Source organism: Triturus cristatus, chromosome 12 (genome assembly GCF_964204655.1).
Source record: "Triturus cristatus chromosome 12, aTriCri1.1, whole genome shotgun sequence".
Taxonomy (NCBI): Eukaryota; Metazoa; Chordata; class Amphibia; order Caudata; family Salamandridae; genus Triturus; species Triturus cristatus.
In genome coordinates, this window is record NC_140595.1 from 585,427,716 (window position 1) to 585,450,268 (window position 22,553).

Here is a 22,553-nt window from a genome sequence, read left to right on the forward strand (position 1 = left end):
GTTTTAAGTGTCAGGGAATCCCCCTTCAAGGCCCTAGCTGTTCGTTTTTCAACACACCATGGCCAGTCACTATATGGCTTTGCGCTTCTGGCGTGGAAAGTCGTGAAAAGTACTGACATCAGTGCGCCGGAGTGGCGGTTATATTGACGACACGGATGTGACGACGATGACACAACGTCACGCGGAGTTGAATGACGCCACCTACCGGCGTGCAGGGGTACTGCTACGAAAAATCTTCCGGACCCAGCCTGACGCCAAGAAGTTCAAAGGTAAAGAATCTGCGGCTAGATCATGTCTCTACCAGATAAGGCATTACCAAAGGTAAGTAACTTGTTCGTTAAGGTCTTACCATCAGTCCTAATAATCTGAAGTTAAGTAGGGTTTTAAGTTGATAACCATGCTAGCACTGGCTTCACAATAAAAAATAAGAAGTCATAACATTTATGAGTTAAGGAGCTGCTTTCACCTCATGCCATAACCTTGCCATACTGTGTAAACTTTACAACCCACCCACAGGAAGGTCCCCTATCATTTTAAGCACAAATTAACAAGCTACAGAAAATAATATATCATTAACTATATAAAAATGCCGACACAACCACTATAATATGCCAACACATCCATCTTCATATTTGCATACACTCTCCATCATATAGCAACCCACCAACCATCAAATATGACTGCACATCCACCATTATACATTTGCACAAGCACCGGTGTATGCTCACACACCCCCTACAGACAACCACAAAACCAATTTTTTACACCGCACCCATGAACATATGTCCACACACTCACAAACAAAGGCCCATCACAATCACAATGTCTGCAAACACTTCACTGTATGCCTGAACATTCCCCATTAAGCACCCAGACAATCAAATCAGACATCCACACAGCCACATTAATAAGCCCATACCCAACAACATGCATCCATCAAATGGCCACACTGTCACCATTGTATGCAAACACCCCTATCACCGTAACCCCAAACACCCACCACTGTATGTGCACACACCCAGCATCACCAACCCATACACCCATATCATATGCTAACACATTGACTGTCATGCTTCCACATAGCCAGCATTTGCCAATGCTCTACAATGTCCCTCCCAGAAGTTACCCTTTCCATCATACATCCTTTCACAAACATCTAAACAGAATCAATGATCCTCTAAAACACATCTCATTTTAAGCTTTCAAGTAATAACAGGTGTAGGAGTTTTCAGCAAACTTGGACACACTTCCATTGTTCTAGGGACGATCTTGTTGCTTCATTTGGTAGCTTCCGCAATCCATCCATAAAACATTTGGGAAAGCATTGATAATTGTGATCACAGTGGTCAAGTCACTTTAGCTTCAGGGCCATCATCAACTCCACCCAATGGCCCATGTGAAGTAGTAGAAGAGTAGACCTGAACATAGACAGTGGCCTATTGACCATAGAGAACTGGTGTGATTTATGTTCTATTCCAAACTGTTGACCTATTGTAAATGAAATTGTTTTTTTGTTTTTTTTGCAATTCTGTGTAAAATACAGCACAGGATTAGGTTCCCTAGACCCTATATCCAAGTGCGGGCTTAATGACAACCTCCGAAATAGAAACAGGAAACCTTGTGGACTGTAGCTCACGAACCACCTGTGCACTATAAGAAGACGGTCGGTTCTGAGCAACAATCAGGCTTGTAAGACTTACAGGATTATATTTTTCTTTCACCATGAATGGACACGCATACAAGAATCCACACTGTGGATCAATTTTGAAACTTCAATAAAATGAACATCCTAATCTAGTGCAGATAATGTGTATTTATTAACCTATAAATATGTAAAAATAGTAGCAATAAATGCAATCAGTATGCCAAATATTAAAATGCACTGCAATATTGTGATGGCATTCCAAAAAATAATTTCTTTGTATGATGGAATCAGTCCCTGTTCTCCTGTCTTAGCACCAAAAGTGCCTATCAGAGTTTCTTTAGGGCGCCTACAGCCCACATACCGTAGTCTGACAACAGCCCTGTTGTTCTGCACTTTGTGAAGGTTGTTCTCTGTTTCAGTTATGGCATTACCAGACGAACTGATAATGCCAGGCTGGCTCTGAGAAGGTTATGGACTTCGCTGAGGATGTTTACATCTACAGCTTGCACAGACTAGGTCTCCCAAAAAGTCAAAGATTCCTCTCTGTTTTTTATATGTCTGCTCTGCGCTTAATGTACTATTCTGGTTATTTTGAAAAGAGCAGACCTCTTACTGAATGACATAAAATGCAATAAATAATACATTAATCTTCTTGCTCCTTCACTGAATTATGTCACATATTGTATATCATATGAATACAATTATATGAATGACTGAAGCATTATCAAACTATTATAAAGCAAAGGTTAATTGGTATAAATGTCCAATCAATATTAAATGCAACAAGCACCAGTCAAAAATGAAATTGTGCACTTAAATACAGTGGTGGCTCACCTTTATGGCCAAGAGGGCATTGCCCCACTAACACTGCTTGCTTCCCTACTCCTGCACATGAAGCTACTGTTGAAAATAAACCATCACTTGTAAATCCCTGTAATAACTGCAACTTTGTGTCAGCAGCCGAGAGGGCTGCATTGTCTTCATTTGAATTGTGCATGTGTGAGTGTGAAGGCTTTGCAGGCCAACATACATTCATAATACATAGCTATTATGCTGCACTACTCTCAGTCGGTGCAGCACATCAGCAAATAGAGCTTTGGTGAGGCTTGTCCATCAGAAGCTGAAATATAGAAGGAGGGTCCGCCCTATCCCAGCTTCTGAATGCTCAGAAGTTCATAGGCCTGGTCCTCTTCCTCTTGCTGTGGCTGCTGTTACAGAAGCTTGGAGTGCATGGGTGCCTGCCAGGACTATCTGCTGTTCTCCAAGGTGAGTTTCAAGGAGGGTGAGGAAGAGAAAGCCTGTGTGCATGGACTGTCTGTGTCTGAAAACCATGCTGAAGAAAATAGCAAATGGTTGTTGAAATGCTAAAGCGAACTGTCTTCTCGAAACGTGTCTCTTGGCTGGGCCCAGTGTGCCTCCGAATATTGTTGGTCTCAGTACCCATCGGAGTTATACATGTGATTTATGTTCCATTTGAAGTGTTCAGCTAAGATTATGTTGAGTATGCTTGGGAGTGTGCATACTGGCAAATTCCTGGCTGTTTCGGTGACATTGAATAATATGGGCTTGTGTGCTACGTGTATTGGTGTGAGATATGCCATGTTGGGTGATGCCCGAAACCGGTCCCAGGATGCTTGTTTCTGGTCCAGGGAGGACCAGGCTTGGCAGTTCGGGCTGAACTGTTACCATTTGAGCAGGGTCAAGACTGATTTGCATATGGCTGGGTCTAAACTGGGGTGGCGTGATGAGCAAAAGAACGATGGATTAAACCCAGATCTTTGTGACTGGGGGTGAATGTTTGCATTGTTCAGCATTCCGTCCATCATTAGTTTCCTTTGATTTAGAGATTTCAAGGCATGGTTTGTTTGTGTATCTGACCACTTGTCAGCGTAGTGTTTTTGTTTTATAAACACTCACCTTTAAATTAGCCTGTTGTTCAATAATATATATATTATTTTTTTTAAACAGACTGGTCAATAATATTTTTAATGATAGCAAATTTAGATAAGCTTTTTTTTTTGTAAATGGTTGGGGAAAAAAACTTGTGCTGGGGCAAACATTTACTTCCAGTTGTATCAGCTCCATCATGACATTGTGTATATACACTGTTGGAATACATGGGACACATACCGTGGCTTTGGGGTCTATATATGCACCTAACACGGGGCAAGAGAGTTTCCTCCAAACAGCATTGACAGACACTATGGTTCCGCAAGTCCGTATGACATTGATAGGGAGTGATTTGAACTTGGTGATGGCTTCGGACCAAGATAGGTCTAAAGCCACGTTCCAGCCACAAGGATAACCATCAAAGGAGGGGAAGGCGTGGCTGCAGGAACTGGGGTTCGTAGATATCTGGAGGGAGGCCCACCCTACTTCGACACAATACTCGTTTTTCTCGCTCACACACAAATCTGATAGGCGGCTGGACTACTTCTTAGGCACTGCCGAGGTCAATAGCATAGTAAAAGAGGTGGACATTGAACCCATGACTCTTTTTGATCACAGTGCAGTGACAGTGCAGCTACAGATAGCATCAACCCAGCACCGAACAGGGAGCTGGAGGCTTAAGGAACACATGCTTCACAAGACAGTGGTGGAGCAGCAACTTACCAAAAGTATCGAAGAGTACCTAAGGCTCAACGACACCTCTGACGTCTCCACCACCACGCTGTGGGAGGCGATGAAAGCGGTGGTCAGGGTTGAGCTTATTGCTATATCCGCGGCCAAAAACAGGGAGCGCAAAGAGCTATGTGCGCAACTGATCGCACAGGTCCGAGAGTTAGAGAGGGTGCACAGCAGGACCGGGGCACCTAGAGTGTGGAGACAGTTAAGGGCAGCGACAGCACAGCTCACAGGGATAGACCTAGATAAAGCAGAGTATGCTGTGCTCAGATTCAAACACTCCTACTACGTAGGTGGGGATCGGACGGGGCACCTGCTTGCTAACAGACTGAGGGCCCAACGCCAGCACGCAAAGGTGCTAGCGCTGAAGAGACAGGGGCAGTGGGAGGCAACTGACGATCAGGAGATAGCTCATACTTTTCGGGAGTTTTAGGAAACACTTTATAGGGAGGATACCCCATCTGACCATGACATAGCAGCATACATACACTCAGTTCATATGGCTACGCTTACACCGGACCAAACTAACTCCTTGGATGCCCCCATCAGGATTGAGGAGGTTATTACAGCAATTTTGCGACCTAAATTACTTAAAGCACCGGGCCGGATGGCTTTCGCGCGCTTTTTTACAAATAATTGCAATATCCTCGCTCCACTGTTGATGAGATTATTTAACTCATTCGGAGGGGATACACCGATCCCAACGGGTATGCTCTCAGCAGCAATAGCAGTATTACCGAAACCAGGTAAAGATAAGCAAGAATGCGGGTCGTATCGTCCGATATCCCTCCCTAATGCCGATTTTAAAATATTTACGGGCATATTGGCCACTAGGCTGGGTCCAATGATACCGAACCTAATTGAGCCAGACCAAGCGGGGTTCATTCAAACTCACCAATGCGAAGACAACACAAAGCGAATCCTACACCTTATTGACAAAGCGCACCGAACACACATGGATGTGCTCCTCCTCTCGGCGCCGAATAGGCCTTCGACCGGGTGAACTGGTGATTCCTGGAACGGACCATGGCACATTTTAGTTTGGGAGAAAGATTTCGGGAATGGGTGGGATGCTGCTACAGAGCACCGACAGCCTAGATTAGAGTTAATGGTATCTCCTCGCCCCCCTTCGTCAGTCAGTGAGGCACCAGGCAGGGTTGTCCGTTGTCACCCCTTCTGTTCACCCTCTATATCGAACCTCTAGCACAAAGGATTAGGGACAACCTTAAAATCCGTGGGATCCCAATTGGGGGAGAAACGCACCACATTAGCTTGTATGCTGATGATATCATAGAGGCCCTCTCCGAAACAAGGAGCTCGGTGCCCGGTTTCCTAGAAGAGCTGGAGGCCTATTGTCAGATCTCAGGCTTTTGAGATAATGTGGGCAAATCGCTTGTTCTCGATTTGGACCCCTTGCGAAGAGGGAGAGGCTTTCGGGTATACAAGTGGCTGACTCGGCCCCTATATGGGGCTGGAGCTAGCGGCAACTATCCGGCACGCGGTCAAAATAAATTATGACAGACTACTGCAGCAGTTTAAAAAGGACCTAGGCAACTGGGGACAACATTGCTTGTCCCTCCTGGGGCGAGTGGCCGCGGTTAAAATGACCCTCTTGCCTAAAGTCCTATACTTGTTTACCTTGCCAGTGACTCCGCCAGAGGGCATGATTACCTTACTGTCAATCGCTTTATTTGGGCGGGGGCCCGACCTCGCATGAGTAAAGATTTAAACTACAAGGAGCCCGAACATGGGGGACTTGGGATACCAAACCTATTGGATTATTACAAAGCGGCTCAGCTCCGCTACTTGGTAGAATGGAATAGGCCAGAGTCCGAAAAGAGGTGGCTCTTTCAAGATAGGGCACTTGCCGGAATGCCTCTGTGGAAGGTTCCCTTTCTGAAAAAGGCACATAGACCCCGAGGCCTGATGGGCTCGCCGATTACAAACTCGTTGTTGAAAGTTTGGGATAGGGTGGCAATTGCAAGGAACTTCACCACCTTTCCTTCGCCCCTAATGCCTCTGTTTGGCAACTCTGAGTTCACCCCCGGAAGGCCGGAATGGGCATTTCAGGCATGGCATGACACAACTTGCCGTTCAGCTGGACACCTTTTCGACCTAACGGGGATACTTTCGTTCCCACAAGTGAAGGAAATCTATGGAATACCTGAGGCGGAACGCCTACATTATATGCAAATAAGGCATTGGGTGCTTCAACCTGAGATGCGAACACAGGTCAGTCGCAAACTGACACACTATGAAAAATGGCTACTCATCAAACAAAATGATAAGGGGCTGATCTCGAAACTCTATGAACTGATCAGACATTCGCTGCCGTCATATCCCACACCTAGCCAGAAGCGATGGGGGAGGGAACTGGGCGGGGATTTAACACAAAAGGACTGGGAAGGGATATACTATAGGGCAAAGCACACAGCTCGCAACGTATCCAGTATTGAAACGGCTATGAAAATAGCTACATATTGGTATCTCACACCGGCGCGCCTGCATAGGTGTAACCCGGACCGAAGTCCCACATGCTGGAGGGGTTGTGAGGAAGATGGAACATTGATACATTTAGTGTGGGGATGCCCAGTACTAACCACCTACTGGTCATGAATCCTGGATGAGGTAGATCGACTATTCGACACGCAAATCCCTCGTCTGCCGGTGTATGTAGTCTTGGGCCTCCCCAACCCAATCACCAACCCACTTAAAAGTATAAGGGGCGACAGATGGGGCTTGCACTGGGTGCACCACTGCAAAACATACTGACGCATTGGGGGAAGCCAACCACTCCCACTCACACTGGGTGGCTCCATAGGATTTGGTACATTCTGGGGATGGAACGTATCTCTGCCTCTCTCACTAGCTCTGAGAGTTAGTTCCGAACTGTGTGGACACCCTTCCTGACATTGTTATCAAAAGAATTCAACGAGATTACTCAGCCCAAGTATTTGAGAGTGTTACGCCTAACAGACCTGGGAACAGAGAGCACTCCTTCTCCACTGGCCAACTCCGAGAACTTGTAGACATAACACCACTTACGATGCAGATACAATAAAGATCATCGTAAGGGGAGGGGGGGAGGGGAGTTCAACTTACTAGTTTCCTGTTTCAAAGTGCTATCTGATGTCTATTTGGCTAAATATCCAGCATTAGCTTGGACTGGTATACCATTGTATTACGTTTTTACTACAAGCATAAGCATACGTCACATTGCATTTGACTGTAAAGCACGGGAAATGTATTGTTGATAACAATGTTTTGCCTTCCAATAATGAAAGCTAATAAACAGATTTAAACTAAACTGGAAAACGCTTTTGCGCATGTGCGAACTATAATTGTGTAGATAGTAACGTGACTAACTCATTTTGAGAGGGAAAACTCTCACGCATGCGCAGGAGCTACTAACATTAGGTCTTGAGGCACCGCATGCCTGGCATATGCGTGCCTAAATTTAAAGAGAGCTATTGCTGCTAATGCTTTAGCTTAACGAAAAAGATAATACCATGGGATAGACTAGAAGGGGGTGGGGAACAGTGAAATTAACATCTGTTTATGATTCTTTTATTAATAGAGTACGTTTGGGCCTTCTGTTACACACAATGAGAAAAAGATGGCGGCTAAATGGAGGCAAGCTACGCATGCGCGTTGAAGTCATGATGTGACCCGCTGACCGAGTCGCTGACAAGCTGGCAAGGACAAGAGTCATGCGAAAGTTGTGCTCGACTGTGAAACTGCATATGAAATGTTATTTGATTTGCAACATTAGATATATGGGAAAGAAATAAAATAAAATATGAATGAGCTAAAGGGGAAGGGTTTGTTAAACAAAAGAGATTTATAAAAAGTGAATATATCAGCATGATGTGACGACAACTCCCCTGCCCAATCAAAATTCATATTTTATCAAGATTTGTAATTCTGAGGATGGGACATGCAGAAATGAAGACTATAACTAGAGTGACTTAAAGATTAGTGTGTGTCATATTGCAAGCAACATCGAGGCTGCGAGAGGGAGGCGAGAATTGCTGTTGAGGAAAGGAGAGAACAGACTGGGAAGATTCATACCTGAATGACAACCTGATTAAATTGAAGATTCCAGAAGAATATCGAGGCGGGAGAGAGTGTAAGAGAGGGATGCGCCCGGTGCGTTGGGTCTGTAGAGAAGCCTAGTAAGTATTGCCCTGTCCTATAGTCTTTGTCACCTGATTCTTAATCAGGAGACCTCCACCAGTCCTTTGGCCAAAGCGTTGGTTTTCTGTTATCACCATTGGGTAACTATTATTCTGTCTTTAATTTGCATATCTTTTGCAAATGTATGATTTATTATGCCTTTTGTCTCTTCATCTATCCACTCTTAATGCATTGGTTACTGAATGAGTCTGTGAATTGAATGTATTTGTTAAATGGATTTTACTCTCCCATGAAAGTTGATGGAGTTTGCACTGTTATTTGTACTAATGAGCATTCATTTATGACTGAGAATTAGATAAAATTCATTGAAACTTACCCAGAGTCTGTAGTTATTTCACTAAGATCAGTAAATTAGTTAGTTAATTGTTCATATCACCTACTCAACTAACGGCCCATTGACCAAAAGTAGAGTGTTGATCTGTGAAGATTAGTTAGACATTGAATACATTTCTCAAATAATTTTGAGTCTACAAGTGAGTTAACTAATCAAGATTGAAGTGAAAATACAAAACTTGACCCCCAGCGGAACAGCCAGAAAATCTGATTGTGCATATGGGCCCATTTAAATTTTCCTTGACTGTGAAGTATTTATCCCTGGTCTTTCGCTGGATCAGGTACACAACAATTCAACAGAGAATACTAAATGTGAGACATAGAGGCTACAGTTTAGCTCAAATCTCGTACTGTGAGGAATGATTATTTTTAATGCCCTTTAGCTTTAGCTGAGCATTGTATAATAAAGCATTAAAGCCCTAATTACTAGTACCCAATTAATTTGAATAGGGCCGTTATTAGGAGGCACAGGGCCCCTCAGATTATGAGATCCGTAAACCTTTGCACATTGGGAGATTTTCCACCAGGGACCTCTTCCTGGTGAAAGAAGACATATTCTCCATGAAAAAAAGCGGGAAAGGAGACATCATCGGGGAATCTTGGATGCACTTACCGCTTCCCATTCTCGCCTGCTCATCCGCTGGTGTTTTAGATCCTCGGTATTGGTAATGCTAGAAGGTAAGAGGTTTACCGGGACAAACACCATGACACTCTTAATTACACCCAAACTGAGCTAATTCAATTAAATTAGCCAAGTATACAACAAATTGTCGTGCACACACATATAATCGTTTGCGCACACTTGTGTTGCACTAATGATAGAAAAATAACTACTTTAAAAAAGACTTAGTTGAAAATCAGATCTAATATTAAGTACATTTTATTGCATAATTCAAACATATTTCCTATTGAAATGGGTGTTTTCATTAGCTCAATGGATTTTAAAACATGCATCTTCTTTTAAATCTGGCACATAAAGTGTAACAATGTTACCTGGAAGTAACCTGGCAAGTCCTGAACTTTCACTTCCTGAGAGTCGGACAGGATGCTCACGCTGGACACAGTACCACTGATATTCATTGGCAATTCGGAAGGAAAAGGGTTCTGAGGAAAGCTGGTAAACTGCAGGAAGAGGGAAAGGAGACATGTCAACTTACTAATGATTATAGCTCTCTCTTCGCCCCTGCCATGCCATGCTCTCATCTTCTAAGACAGCTGGGTCAGAGAGGTTTAAAATATGTATGTCTGGCTAGCCATCACAAGATAGCTGGCCAAAGAGACGTGCACTTTAAACCTAAGTACACAGCCCACCACTCCTCCCTGCTGCAGTAATGGCCAGCCCTGCCCTGACACTGGGGTTTTTCTGGGGGCATTTTTGTTTGTGGGGTGACGCTCCTCCACTCTAATGGAGGAGCGGCTCCTGCTAACTAGTTAACAAAGCACCTGGCTGCATAGATGCACCGGGAACTTCTATAAACTTTTCACTACACAACTGGCCCCAATCGTACAAATAGTCTACAATTTGTTCCTCTCCGCTCAAACAGTAAAGCCATCCGTGAATGAGGCGATTGTCATGTTGATCCATAAATAAGGTATAGACCCAGAAAGATGCACATCCTATAGGGCCATAGCAATCTAGAACATTGATGCCAAAATCTTCCCAAAAATACTTGCTTTGCGTCTAGACAGGTTCTATCAGGCTCCATTCACCCTAACCAACCGTGTTTCATCCAAAATATACAAACCCACAATAACATCAGAAGGGTAATCCACCTAGTCGAAAGGGCGAAGAAAGCAGTTTTAGTCATCTTAGTGACTCTAGACGCAGAGAAGGCATTCAACAAGGTGGACTAGAGTGTCCTATGAAGAGTGCTGGAATTGTAGGCAATAGGTCCCAAATTTCAGGCCATGGCATTGGCGGGTTACCAAACCACTGTATGTTGAATGCTATTAAATGGGGGATTTTCATCGCCAATATATTTACAGTGAGGCACCGGTATGGGATGTTCCCCTCCCACTCCCCTCTTTTTTGCCCTGAGCAGCGAACCCCTGGCAGCAAATCTCCGAAATGACAAAGAGGTAACAGGTCTCCAATTTGGGAAAGAAAAATACAAAATAATGTTGTTCGCAGATGACGTGCTGCTGACTCCTATCAACTCGGAGACCTCACTTCAACAACTAAAGCGCCAACTTGATAAATTGAAAAGGTGGCAGGTTTTAAAATTGACACATCAAAATCTGAAATCCTTCATCTAACTCTCCCACCAGAGACAGTAGTGATATTAAAGAACATACTCATTTTCTGGGGACAACTAAACATATTACCTACTTTGGGGTGAAAATCTCAACATCTACATCAGGTCTTTTAGGGAAGCAATATGCGTCCCTTACTAGGGGAAATACAAAGAGACCTCAAGAGGGGGGGACTCAACCAGTTTCATGGCTTGGATGGACGCAATAACACACTCAAAATGAATATATTACCTAGACTATTGTATCTATTCAAAGCTCTACCATTAATCATCCCAAACACTTTCTTCATAACTCTAGAGAGGGCCTTCTTAAAGTATATTTGGGGAGCTGGGTGACAGTGTGTCATCCGAGGTTCTATGTGGACCAATAGAATGAGGGGACCCAAGATGGCGCCCGCGCGGCTGGACGTGTCGGACGTGTGAGCTGACTTCTCTCGCTGACCCACAGGTCTGAGATATGGAGCTGCGGCAAACAGTTTAATTTACTACAGGGATTTCGGCAAGTTTGGAGCCTGTTATACAACTGGTCGAGCGGTTTCTAATGTGGCACAGCAGTGTTCGGTGGGAGATTCTTAAACGGAAGAGCGAAGGACGCTGCACTCTGAAGAAGCACTTCGATGTTGGAGGTAGTCACAGCGTTGGTGAGATTCCGCAGAGCCTGGTGGGCGGTAACTCACACAGGTGCCGCGGTTTGGTTACGCGGCGAGCACCATCGGAACGCCGATTGCAGGAGAGCGGAGAGAGGGGTGAGAGAAGCGATGGCCCCGAAAAACACACGCAAACAACGCGGACAGGAGCTGAATGCGGGGAATACGGCCGCATCAGCGACCATCGGCGGAGGTGAGAAAGATTTAAGCGGGGCCACTGTGAAGAAAACCGGGATGGGGACTCCCGCTGAGAGTTCAGGGAAAGTTAAACAGACTATATCTGCCCTGTTCACGGCTTCAGAGAAAAAACGAAAGGGGAAGGCTTCTAATGTGCAACTGGGACTTCTATTAGAAAGTTCTTTAGTAGCGCCACAAAATGTTATAATTGCAGTTAATCCATCAAATGAAAGTTCAAATATAGATAGTACTATACCAGAAGGGCAGTGCAACACTGGAGTAGAGGACGGCAGTTTGTTAAACCCTTCTGATGGCTTAGTTTTGATGGAAAATTCTCTTCCAGGGAAATCGGCTATTGTTATCTCTACGGAGGCTGAATCTGGGGACTTTTACTCTGTATCAGAGAACTCAGCCTCTTCATGTGAAGACCTAGCGGTACAGTATTCTAAACAACTGTGTATGGAGGAGGTTGAGAGTGAATATGATGATGATAATGAATTGGGTGAAATTGGTGCAGAGGAAAGTCCCGCCACAGTTGGAGGTGGTAGTGATGTGTCCATGATAGATGGAGCGGTTGGGGGATCACAAGAAGGCTCAATGGACAATATTACTCTTACCACGATATATCAGACCATTTTGAGTCATATGGACAAAACTGCATTAGAAAGTCAAAAAATTCAGAATTCCTGCCGAAAACTGCAATGCTCCATTCGGAGGTTAGTAAAGGTACAGTCTGATTTTGGAGAAAGGTTTACGGAGGTGGAAACCAGAATCTCTAATATTGAGGACGAGTTGGTAAAACAGAAATCGGTCACAGAGACTTTAAGTGGTAATAAAGAGGACTTACTATGGAAAATGGGCGATTTCGAAAATCGCGCTCGCCGCAATAATTTGAGACTGATGCAAATTCCCGAAGGCAAAGAAGGGCAAGATCCGCGTAAATATATAGTGGAATTATTTCAGCAGGCTTTTCCGGACTTGAGCAAATGGGACTGGGAGCGGGAGATTGAGCGCGCCCATAGATATCCTTTTAATATTCATTCTCGATCTGGGCAGAATGCTACTAAACCTAGACCTTTTCTTGTGGCCTTTAACAATTTTCGAGCCAGAGAAGATGTATATATGCATACTCAACCAAATAGGAAATCTATGGTGGAAGGGTTTACTTTTTTTGGTACACCTGACTATTCCAAATATACAATGGACAATCGCTGGCAACTGCGACAGTTGGTGAATCCATTTCAAATAAAGGGCGCTTAAGCTTATATTATGAATCCGGCGAAACTTAAAGTGATCTACAAGGAGAAAATTCGATTTTTCACTAATGTCGCAGCAGCAAAAGATTATCTGCAGTCTATGAATGATTCTTAACTTTTCAGGTTTACTAAATTGGAAACATTAGTTAATTTAGAATTATTTACCTGAATTGTTTGATTTACCTTACTGTTATTGCGGAATTAATTGGGGTTTTTTTTCCCCCCTTTTCCTCTTGTTTATGGCTCTCAGTCTTATGATTTAGTTGTTGTAAGTGTATCGTGGTTCGGTAGAAAGCCAAAAGTTAGGATGAATCTAAGAAAAAGAAAAAAAAAAAAAAGGGGGCTTTTTTTTGTGTGGACAGCCCTGTGGGGAAACAATAGAGGGGCATGCAGCCCGCTACCATCGATTGGACCTTGAGTCCTAAAGCCTCGGCAAAGGGGGGGAAGGGGGGGTCCCTGGAGGGTGGGGAAGTGGGGAGGGTTAGGAGGGGAGTTAGGTGGTGGAGGGTATCGGGGGTAGAGGAGGTTAAAGGGGAAAACTCCACAGCGATTTCGGGTGGCAATAATGAAAAGGAAATATATTGCTGGTATTGGGACATAATCTTAAGTAGAGTAATTAATCTAACATATAGGTGTTTAGGTAGAATCAAATTTGAGTTGAGGATTTTGACATTAATATTGTATGTCACGAAATATTAAAATGTGTTCATTTAACGTATCCGGGCTCAATCATGGTAATAAAAGGAGGAGAATTGCAGCTGAAATCCGTTTTATTCAACCAGATATTCTTTGTCTACAAGAAACCCACTTGGCATGGGACAAAAGGAAGCTCATAGTAGATTTAGGGTATACTTTAATTGCTGCTTCTCAACAAACTAATAAAACTAGAGGGGTAATGATTTTGTCCAGACCTGGTTATTGTAATGCTGTTCGTAATTTAACCGATAAGTGGGGCAGATGGGTAATATCAGAATTAAAAGTGGGAGGTGGATCCTTTACAATATGTTCAGTTTATGGGTCTAATATAGATGAGGCTGAGGTTTTGGGGTGGTTAAATACAGAACTTGCTAACTGGAGAACTCCTTTAATTGTATGTGGAGATCTGAATATTAACTTAAACACCACGGAATTAGTTGCAGGCTTAGAAAACTATAGGGGCCGTAAACCACGAGTTTTTAAAGCCTTACATAATTTGGTTACTGATCACAGCCTGGTAGATATCTGGAGTAAAAACCACCGACACTCCCAGGATATACTTATTATTCTGCTCCACATAAGAAATTTGTACGGTTGGACTATTTTTTAATTTCTACATCTATTCATTGTGGGAGTAAGATACAGATATTCCCTAGAGTATCATCGGATCATTCCCCAATTTTAATTGAGTGCCCAATCTTAAAAGAGATACATCTTTCAAGAAGTTTTTCATATGATAGGAAGCTTTGTCTTGATGAACAATACAGAACACATATGAATAAGTGGATAGTAGAATTTTTTAATATTAGTCTTGGCTCGGCTAATATTGATAAGGTATGGGACACATTTAAGGCCTGCTTTAGAGGGGAGGCGGTGAGTTATGGGCTGTATAATCAAAATAAATTACGTTCTCAAATGCGGGAACTGTATAGCAGTTTAAGGGCTGCGGAAGAAGAGCTGATTAAGGCAATTGGGAAAAAGGATAACTTATTGAACATATCTGAGGGTGAGGCCAAAGTAGCACGGTGTCGGGCGAGTATAACTGGGGTATGGACCGAAGAGATAGCGCAGAAATATTTAGTAAATAGAAGGTATATTCATGAATATGGAGAATCCATCGGCCGGTCCTTGGCTTTAAGATTAAAAATGAAGGCGACCTCTCGTCTGATCTCCAAACTACAGGATCAGCATGGGGTGATTCATGAGGAGCCGGGGGAAATATTAGAGATATTCCAGCAGTTCTATACGGAATTATATACTCATCAGCCAAATTCTGTAGTAGCTCCGGCATGGGCAGAGGGCATGTTTAGTAAATTAAATGATAGCGAGTCGGAATGATTGGACAGCCCCTTTTCCATGGAAGAATTAGAGGTGGCAGTTAGAAGTATACCGAATGGTAAGGCGGCAGGCCCTGATTTTATTCCTGGAGAAGTCTATAAATGCTTTTTTGAACCATTGAAAAAGGTTATGCTGGAGATTTTTAGATTGGCACAAAGGGGGATTGCCCCAAATACATGGAATGATGCTTCAATAGTGGTATTTAGTAAAAAAGGGAAGTCGCCGGAGCTACCCGGATCTTATCGCCCAATATCTTTACTTAATTGTGATAGTAAGCTTTATTAAAAAATGATTGCGAACCGGTTATCTAAGGTTATAACACCACTCGTGGCAATAAATCAACATGGTTTTATCCCGAAAAGAGGTACGGTCACACATATTAACAGGGTTATTACCTTATTTGATATAGCGGAAGTTGAAAAGAGGGATCTAGCGCTGATATTACTTGATGCTGAGAAAGCTTTCGATCGTGTGGAGTGGTCATATTTATGGGAAGTGATGAGAAGGATGGGATTTGGGAAAGCTTTCTTGACTACAATTCAGGTTTTATATAAAACACCTAACGCTAGAATAACTGCTATGGGCTTAAAATCTGAAAAGATCATTATAACGAGAGGGACACGGCAAGGTTGTCCGTCTTCCCCCTTGCTTTTTGCTTTATTTATTAATCCTTTTATCATTAGTCTGCAAAATTCACCCCATATCAAACCATTTTTAGTTAAAGATATTGCATATTCAGTGTTTGCATATGCGGACGATATCGCAATAGTAACGACTGATCCCGGAGAGGCAATTGGTGAGATTGAACAATTAGCTAGAGACTTCGGAGCTATGTCTGGTTATAAATTAAATTCAGCAAAAACTCAAGTTTTGTGTACACAAAATATCCAATTTATAGATTCAAGGGTTACAAATGAGGTTACATATCTAGGTATAAAAATTAAAACTCAAATGCAAGAGATAGTAGACACTAATTGGGAAGAGACAACATATCAAGTTAAGCAATCATTAGAGAGATGGGGCCGATTGCAATTATCTATAATAGGAAGAGGGAACATCATTAAGATGAATGTTCTTGCTAAGATATTATACTTTTTTCGGAGCATCCCATTGGAATTTCCACTTAAATATATACTGCAATTTCAGTCTATGTGTGGGAATTTTTTTTGGGCCCCGGGAAAAGCTCGTCGAGCCATGAAATGGCTGACGTTATCGGAAGAAAGGGGTGGACGTGGTGTACCTGATTTTTTATTTTATTATTATGTTTGCTTTTTACAAACAATGAGGTTTATGCTGACAGGTGAGCCTATGGAGGATGAAGCCGATGCACCTTCAATATTTTTTTTGTGATTGGGAGAACAGGCAAAAGGATGTTTATTAAAGGAACTGGAGGGCAATTACTATAAGCATACTCGTTTCAAGGTATTAAATTCCGCCTTTAAAGTATGGAGAAGTGTTAGGAAATTAATAAATCTGGGTAGAATCACATATTATACTCCTTTCAGTGCTGATAAAATACTCCCTTCTGTTTTTTGGGACAATGTGGCAAAGAGCTGGTCAAGAAATGGGGTTTGCAGAATCGGAGACTTATATGATGTAAACGGAATATTTGTTACATACGTAAAACTTGTAGATAAATATCAGCTGCCCCAGTCTTCGTTTTTTAAATATCTCCAAATTCGAGATTTTTGTTTAAAAAAACATACCTCGCTCTCTCCTAACATATTAGTGGAGGGGATCCGCCTTAAAAAATGGATTGGCTCGCTTTACTTGATTTTGATGCAGTTCAGAGAGGATGACATGCAAAAATATAACTTCTATTGGCAAAATCAGTTAGGAGAGTCTGAACTGGATATTCAGGACTCTTTGCGCATGGCCAAGGAGATATGTTTGGCTGCAAACTTAAAAGCTCAAATTTATAAGACCGTTTTTAGGTTATATTATACTCCTAAGCGGATGGCAACTTGGGGCAATAAATATGACGGGAAATGTTTTCGATGTGGAGATTTGGATGCTGATATGCTGCATATTTTTTTTAATTGTATTAAATTGTCGCATTTTTTGTCTAGTATTGAGGTATTTATCTCAATGGTGTTGCGTTGTCAGTTGAACATTTCTCCGGCACTTATGCTACTGGGTATAGGACAAAATGTATCTAACTATCCTATATTAAGAGAGCACAAATATTTTCTATTTCTTGCCATGACTGTTGCGCGTCTATGTATTGCAACAGAATGGCTATTTCCGGAGGCCCCGACATTTGAATTGTGGCGTGCCAAGCTTTACAATATTTATGAAATGGAATGGAGTTTATATGCTTTGAAGGGGCCAGAAAGAAACGCATTGGCTTGTTAACTTGGGGTGCTCTCACAGATCATCTGGGTGCATGATGAGCCCAGCAGCATTTATTATCTTATTTTTATTTTTTAAATGTTTGAGGATTATTGAATGGTATTGTCCCTTAAAAAAGATAGTTTTTCTGTATTTTTTATTTTGCTTTATTTATTAATGTCTCAAATCTATGAACTTGATTGTTATTTAGTTAACTTGTATTAATGGTATGAATTTATTTTGTATTGTCACCGGAAACTCTGTGGAAAAAAAAAAAAAAAAAAAAAAGAATGAGGGGACCCAGCCTTACCGGACATCCACACCTGTTACTTCCCAATTACGATTCTTAGCAGACTGGAGTGCCTGGGATTCTGAAACTCCCTGGTGACATATGGACAGAGCGACAGCAGGCTCAAAACTGTGAGATCTCAACGGGTGACCAAAAACTGAAAGTCCCCCAACCCCTAAGCACCAAACCAAATACCACGCCTCAGGTTTGGAACGAGGCTAACTTGCTTTAACTACATAGCGCAACCCCCGTACACTTTGACCCTTCCTTTCCACCTGCACTCTTTCCTGTACCCTTTGAGGCTGGTGGAAGGGTGACTTCCCCTATAGTAAATGGTAAGTGACCTAATATAACCATGTGAAAATTAAATTGTTTACTAATTGCAAACAAGATTTTAATCTTGTTGAAACAGAAATGTAGCACTATGCACGGCTTAGACACTGGATATTGCACCCAACTATTAAAGCTGTGGTATCCAGATACCCAGCACCGATGCATTCATTAGAAGGGCCACAGGCACAAAAGGGGCCATTTCTACTCCATACTATTATTGATGACATTTTACCACATGTGCATCCATAGGCAGAGATAGATGAAGATGGCTGTTAGTAGAAGCTCTTACAGATTGGAAGTGGTCTCATCTAAGGAGAGACCTAAGCAAAGAATAGTGTGCTGGGAAAAGAGACGCATTACAAACTGCTAAATAACTGGTATATGGATCCGGTGAAACTTCATAAGTGCTATCCCCACTGCTAGTCCACATCTGGTGGTCATGCCCGAAATAATGCCCTTTTGGGGGTAGGTGCGGACTTGGATATGTGCAACATTGGGATACCCCCCAAGAAATACACATCCATCATTCTGTTTGAGATAAATGAAGGAGACTTACAATATCATAGAATGAGTGATAAACTGCATGTTTGGAATTGTGTAAGAGCAGCAAATACTACTATTGCAGCAGCCTGGTAAAAAAGAGACCGACAGGATAGCAATCAATTGCATGCCTAGAAACTAACTTGGGGCAGCTTGGGGCCATCTATTAAACTATCTGATGGTGGGGATCCCAACGTGGGCACTACCTCCAAGACTGAAGGCACTGAATCTGTTTTAATCCCACAGGCCTGTAAGATCCACTATTGTGAGAAGGCGCTATGGCACAAAGAAATAACTGAGACAGCATGACTGATATGATTTTGTGTATTAACCTAAGTGGCGCTCGGTACCAACCACATTATCTAGGCTGCTGTGAGAAAGCGTTACATGTGCACTACTCCTGGGACTAAAGGGGGGGTATGATAAAGACACTTTTAAAACTTCATCTCATTTTTACGCATTAACCCTGGAGTGAGACGGGGAGGACTGAAATACTGACTTTGCAAAATGGGGAAAATATTACCCATCCCTAGTGCTATGGCTTGATGTATTACTTTGATTGAAAACTAATACAATTTCTGGTTTGAAAAAACATGCTATGTAACTAACATACAAATGCATTTAATGAAAACAACCAAACAACAAGCCAGACTGTAGGAATGTTCACAGCCTACCAATGGGCTCACCTGAATGTTGACAACCGACCCATTCTGAAGTGACCTGTTGAATGGTGACACTTCTGGAAAGACCACACTGGCTGCCTTCTCATCTCCCTCAAAGGCCAGTTTCTTATTGCAGAGCTGGGAGGAATTTTCTCTACAAGTTGAAAATGAGAAAAGTAGAACAATATATGGTGCACAATATGAGAAACAGATCCAAAGGCAAAAGTTCCTTATCTTCAGTAACAACAATACTCTTTCCAGGCTACAAACTGGTGAAGAAAACGTTTTCCCTAGCTATTACTTTATGACACTGCAAGGTGGTGCCATGCAGCTCCAGCACCGACTCCACTTTGGAAGTGATGTCAGGGAATGTATAAGGTGCCAACCTGTACACTGGCGTGGGTCATGATATTCTTTCCGCACACAATCGAGGCTCGCAGAGAGCAATGGAGAGAGCCCTAACAGGATAAAACAAGTTTACATACCTTGGAATCTTATTAGCCACAGTACTAGCTCAACTGTGGGGTAGGAAAGGTGGCAAGGATTCTACCAGTAGGTTATATATCCATCCAAAATATCGTTATCGAAGGCAAACTTTTTTTTCTTCTGTTGGATACATCTTTCTGCAGACTCTTCACCTTATGACTAAGTCTCAAAGCAGTACAAAGAAGGAAGGTGCACCAGAACAAAGTCGGCAAGCTTCAAATCAATTCAAGAATATGTCCTTTATTGCTCTGTAGTATTAAAAATAATCATCAGCCTCCTGATTATTTTTAATACTACAGAGCAATAAAGGACATATTATTGAATTGATTTGAAGCTTGCCGACTTTTTTCTGGTGCACCTTCCCTCTTTTGTACGAATTGATTTATCTGGTTTACAGTGGAGTGGAGGTGCAGCGGACTCCGGAAGTAGTTGAACAGACTTTGTACTTTTTTTCTAAACATTGGAACTGAGGTGCTGAATCCTGGTCAGCCACACTTTGCTTTTGTCTTCAAGTCTCAAAGCAGTACCTTCCTGAAAGGTGGGATTGAGTAGAGCAGAGTACTCAAGGAAATCATTCAACCAGCTCAGAAAAAGCAACCTCTGCTGGGTGCATGAGAATGTGAGACAGTAGGGGTTTGTAAAATTCAGAAAAACAACCAAGTAGCTGCCCAGCGGATATGAACAATCTGGGACCCTCTTGAAAGAGCTGTGGAAGTAGCCATGGTCCTTGACGAATGAGAATGAATGCCCTCCAGAGGACCATTGTTGACCAAGGCATACCAGATCTTAATACATATGATGACCCATTGTGAAATGGTGATTTTGTACACCACCTTGCCCTATTTAGCTCCAGCAAACCCCACAAAGGAAAAGTCATCAACTGTGCCCTGCTGTGAACGATTGATGTAGCCTAGGGTCCCGCCTATGCAGACATTCCTTCCTCCTTGCTTAATGGTGAATTGTGATATGTTTATCGTAAATAGAGCCATAGGGACTCCATGTAGAGGATGAAAATGGCAGGGGGCAGAATGGAACCCTGGGGAACTCTGCAGATGATTTGAATATTCTTGGATCTGGAGGTACGCATGTGAGCAAACTGGTATCCGATGAAAAGATAAGGGAAGAACCAGTGGAAGACATTGCCAGCGAATCCTATTTGAGACTTCAGGGCATGGATAAGGGTGGAATGGTAGATGATGCAGAAGGCATCTGCGAGGCCCTCCTCATCTATGGTTACCAAGGCATTGTTCTACTGTGTGCAAAGTAGCTGTCTCCGTGCTGCAGTTTAACCAGAATGTGAATTGCTTCTGATGAGATCTTGCAGTTGAGTGTAGACTAATGTTTCAATGATCATGCAGAAGAGTAGATGAGAGAAGGGACAGGAGGTGGTGAGATCCTCAGGTTCTAGTGTAGGTTTCTTTATGATTGAGAGGATCTGGCCTGTCTTGAGAGTTTCAGTGAAGAGGCCTTGAGTGAGGGAGGTGTTGAAAATGGTCAAAAGGGGCAAGAGATCATCCCTGAAAAGAACTCTGATGAAGGACAAGGATAAGACATCCTCTTAGGAGGAGGTGGCTTTTGTGAGAAGTTGGCCTGGTATATGCTGTCCACTAGTTATAGTGGGCACCCTGTACCAGTCCAAACAACCCCTTATTGGTTATAGGTTAAAGACAACCTTTATTGAAAGCTATCCTAGTGGTAGCTATGGAGAGCAGCCTTCAGTCTAAGTCTTGAAGGAATGTAAAGCAGCTTGTTTTACCAGTCTATAATCTCTTGAGATCCTAAATGAAAGATATCCACACCAGGTATATATATAAAATATATGTATTTATTACTAAACACACCCTCCTAGTCTCTTTATGAGACTAGAGGTCAAAACACATAAGTTACACTTCAATAATCACAGTAAAATAGCACAAATACACGTCAGGCCTTAGGGGCGAGCTAAACCATATACTTAAATAGTGGTATAAGAACCACGACTTAACTAGACACAAGGCCTAGAGCCTGTAGAATCGCTGGGACCCCAAGGACCCACCAAAGGTAGTGACACAAGGGACCCACGGGGGCCGTGTGCAGTGTGTGAACACAGACGTGAGCTCCCGTTAGCTTCTATGGGGAAAGTCGCGGTTAGATTTTTAAAGATTAGGGACACTTAGAATTGAGTCAGGACCAAACTCTTGTGGACTTAGGATGTTCTAGGGCTAGCACCCACGGGAGCACCGGAGTACTCGTGTTACCTCACCCAGGGAAGCCAGGTGAATAGGTGTCTTTTGGTGTCGGGTCGCGTCCTCGATTTCAATGGGAGCTGGCGAAGAAGTGCTGCTGCCGTGAAGATGCGAAGTGAGAGATCCAAGCCTGGATCGAAGATGAGAAGAACCTGAAAGCAGAGAGGACAGAGTCTGGGTCACTAGCCAGTGACCAGGAAGGCGATAGGCAGATGCCCACCGATGTTGGGTGTTTCAGGTGAAGAAGGTGAAGCTTGACTCTTCAGCCACGAGGACCAGGAGGCGTCGAGGACAACCAGGAGCTGGATTCGAGCTGTCCCACAAAGGATGTCGAGTGCTGCAGCATTGGTGCCCAGATTGGACACAACAAGCCTTGGCAACAGCAACCCCCACAGAAAGGAGAAAGATGCTTCGGTGCGGACCAGCAAGGTCCGAGAAACTCCCTCAGTGAGGAGGAGTGAGGGCACATCTGAAGCAATCAGGGAAGCCCAAATAAAGCCAGAGTTTCCTTCACAGGGACC

The 22,553-nt window shown here is 43.0% G+C and overlaps 1 protein-coding gene across 3 annotated transcripts in view; it reads right to left on the reverse strand.

The window, feature by feature from the left end:
- Positions 1–22,553, reverse strand: part of LOC146776322 (polycystin-1-like protein 2) — a 508,528-nt gene that overhangs the window by 296,064 nt on the left and 189,911 nt on the right. For all 3 annotated transcript variants that reach the window (XM_085637372.1, XM_085637374.1, XM_085637373.1), the window contains 2 exons: positions 19,346–19,475; positions 9,794–9,922 (listed from right to left, as the gene is read on the reverse strand). In XM_085637372.1, coding sequence (XP_085493498.1) covers positions 9,794–9,922; positions 19,346–19,475 — 259 coding nt within the window. The remainder of the gene's footprint in view (positions 1–9,793; positions 9,923–19,345; positions 19,476–22,553) is intronic.